Here is a 2,478-nt window from a genome sequence, read left to right on the forward strand (position 1 = left end):
GCTGAGATGATAGGGTTTTCTAGATATAGGATCATGTCATCTGTAAACAGAGATAATTTGACTTCCTCTCTAACTGTTGGAATACCCTTTATTTCTTTCTCTTGCCCGATTGCCCTGGCCAGAACTTCCAACTCAATGTTGAATAGGAGTGGCAAAAGAGGGCATCCTTGTCTTGTGCTTGTTTTTAAGTGGAATGTTTCCAGCTTTTCCCGATCTGGTACGTTATTGGCTGTGGGTTTGCCATATATGGCTTTTATTACTTTGAGGCTTGTTTCTTCAATACCTAGTTTATTGAGAGTTTTTAACGTAAAAGGATGTTAAATTTTATCAAAGGCCTTTTCTGCATCTCTTGAGGTAATCATGTGTTTTTTGGTCTTTAGTTCTGTTTCTGTAATCAATTATATTTATTGATTTGCATGTGTTCAACCACTTCCCGGCATGAAGCTAACTTGATCATGGTGGGTAAGCTTTTTGATGTGCTGCTGGATTTAGTTTGCCAGTATTTTATTGAGGATTTTTGCATCAATGTTTATCAGGGATATTGGCCTGAAGTTTTCTTTTTTTGTTGTTGTTGTACCTCTGCCAGGTTTTGGTATCAAAATTATGCTGTCCTTTTTGTGTGGATTCTTTCTCATCTTTGTGGGCTTATCTACCTTTGGTCTTTGAGGTTACTGACCTTTGAATGTAGTTTTTGTGGGGTCTTTTTGTTGTTGTTGTTGCTTTCTGTTCATCCGCTTGTCTGTTTGTTTCAACAGTCAAGCCACTCTTCTGCAGGGCTGCTGTGGTTTGCTGGGTGTCCACTCCAGACCCTAGTTGCCTCTGTCTCTCTCACACCTGGAGGTATCACCAGTGAAAGCTGCAAAACAGCAAAGATGGCAGCCTGCTCCTTCCTCTGCGAGCTCTGTTCCAGGCAGGTATCAACCTGATGCCAGCCAGAATGTTCCCATAGGAAGTGTCTGGAGACCCCTGTTGGGATGTCTCACCCAGTCAGGAGGAATAGGATCAGGGACCCATTTAAAGAAGCAGTCTGGGGGTCTCAGCAGCTTGGGCGGCAGGAGGAGTGGCAGCGGCCAGGCAGCCCAGTTTCGCGAAGGCTCTTGGCCCGCCGCGGCCCGCAGGCACCCGGCACGCGCCTTCCCCGCTGCCAGGATGCCCAAGAGGAAGGTCAGCTCCGCCGAAGGGGCCGCCAAGGAAGAGCCTAAGAGGAGATCGGCGCGGTTGTCAGCTAAACCTCCTGCCAAAGTGGAAGCGAAGCTGAAAAAGGCAGCAGCGAAGGATAAATCTTCAGACAAAAAAGTGCAAACAAAAGGGAAAAGGGGAGCAAAGGGAAAACAGGCCGAAGTGGCTAACCAAGAAACTAAAGAAGATTTACCTGCAGAAAACGGGGAAACGAAAACTGAGGCGAGTCCAGCCTCTGATGAAGCAGGAGAAAAAGAAGCCAAGTCTGATTAATACCATATACCATGTCTTACCAGTGGTCCCTGTCTCCCTTCTTGTACAATCCAGAGGAATATTTTTATCAACTATTTTGTAAATGCAAGTTTTGTAGTAGCTCTAGAAACATTTTTAAGAAGGAGGGAATCCCACCTCATCCCATTTTTTAAGTGTAAATGCTTTTTTTTAAGAGGTGAAATCATTTGCTGGTTGTTTATTTTTTGGTACAACCAGAAAATAGTGTGGGATATTGAATTACGGGAGGCTTTGACTGTCTCGGGTGCCAGCTTAACATTCCATAGATGGGGGGTTAGTTTTTATATCCTATAATACAAAGCATATTAAATGGCAATATGGAGTCAGTCCTGCATTTAATGTCTTGAACATTTTATTTTACTTCTATTCTCATGTTTTTTAGTAGAATTGTTTCCTAAAGAAAACCACTCCTTGATCATGGCGCTCCCTGTCAGAATTGTGTGCACTCTATAACATCTTTGGTTGTGGTAGTCCTGTTTGCCTAATAACTTTGTTACTGTGCTGTGAAAGATTACAGATTTGAATACCTAGTGTACATGCTATTCAGTGTGAACTGGTGGGACATATGTAACAGCTGACCAACATGTGAAGATACTGGTACTTGATAGCCTCTTAAGGAAAATTTGCTTCCAAATTTTAAGCTGGAAAGTCACTGGAATAACTTTAAAAAAGAATTACAATACATGGCTTTTTAGAATTTCGTTACATATGTTAAGAATTGTGTACAAATTGAAATGTCTGTACTGATCCTCAACCAATAAAATCTCAATTATGAAAATTAAAAAAAAAAAAAAAAGAAGCAGTCTGGCTGCCCTATGGCAGAACAGGAGTAGTGCACTGACTGCCTGACCTCTTTAGAACCAGCAGCCTGGAACGACTAAGTCAACTGAACAACAAAGACAGTGGCTGACCATCCCCCTGAGGACTCCGTTCCAGGGTGATATTGGAATTCCTTCTGTATAAACCTTGGCTGGAGTTGCTGAAATTCTCGTGGGGAGGCCCCACCCA

General features: G+C 42.8%; 1 protein-coding gene across 1 annotated transcript; it reads left to right on the forward strand.

The window, feature by feature from the left end:
• The first annotated feature begins 1,117 nt into the window (after positions 1-1,117).
• LOC102145661 (non-histone chromosomal protein HMG-14) lies at positions 1,118-2,269 on the forward strand. The gene has a single exon (XM_045383466.3). It carries the CDS (start codon positions 1,150-1,152, stop codon positions 1,450-1,452), a length of 303 nt encoding a protein of 100 aa, XP_045239401.2. The 5' UTR covers positions 1,118-1,149; the 3' UTR covers positions 1,453-2,269.
• Positions 2,270-2,478: the final 209 nt, after the last annotated feature.

The sequence above is a fragment of the Macaca fascicularis genome, chromosome X, assembly GCF_037993035.2.
Source record: "Macaca fascicularis isolate 582-1 chromosome X, T2T-MFA8v1.1".
NCBI lineage: Eukaryota > Metazoa > Chordata > Mammalia > Primates > Cercopithecidae > Macaca > Macaca fascicularis.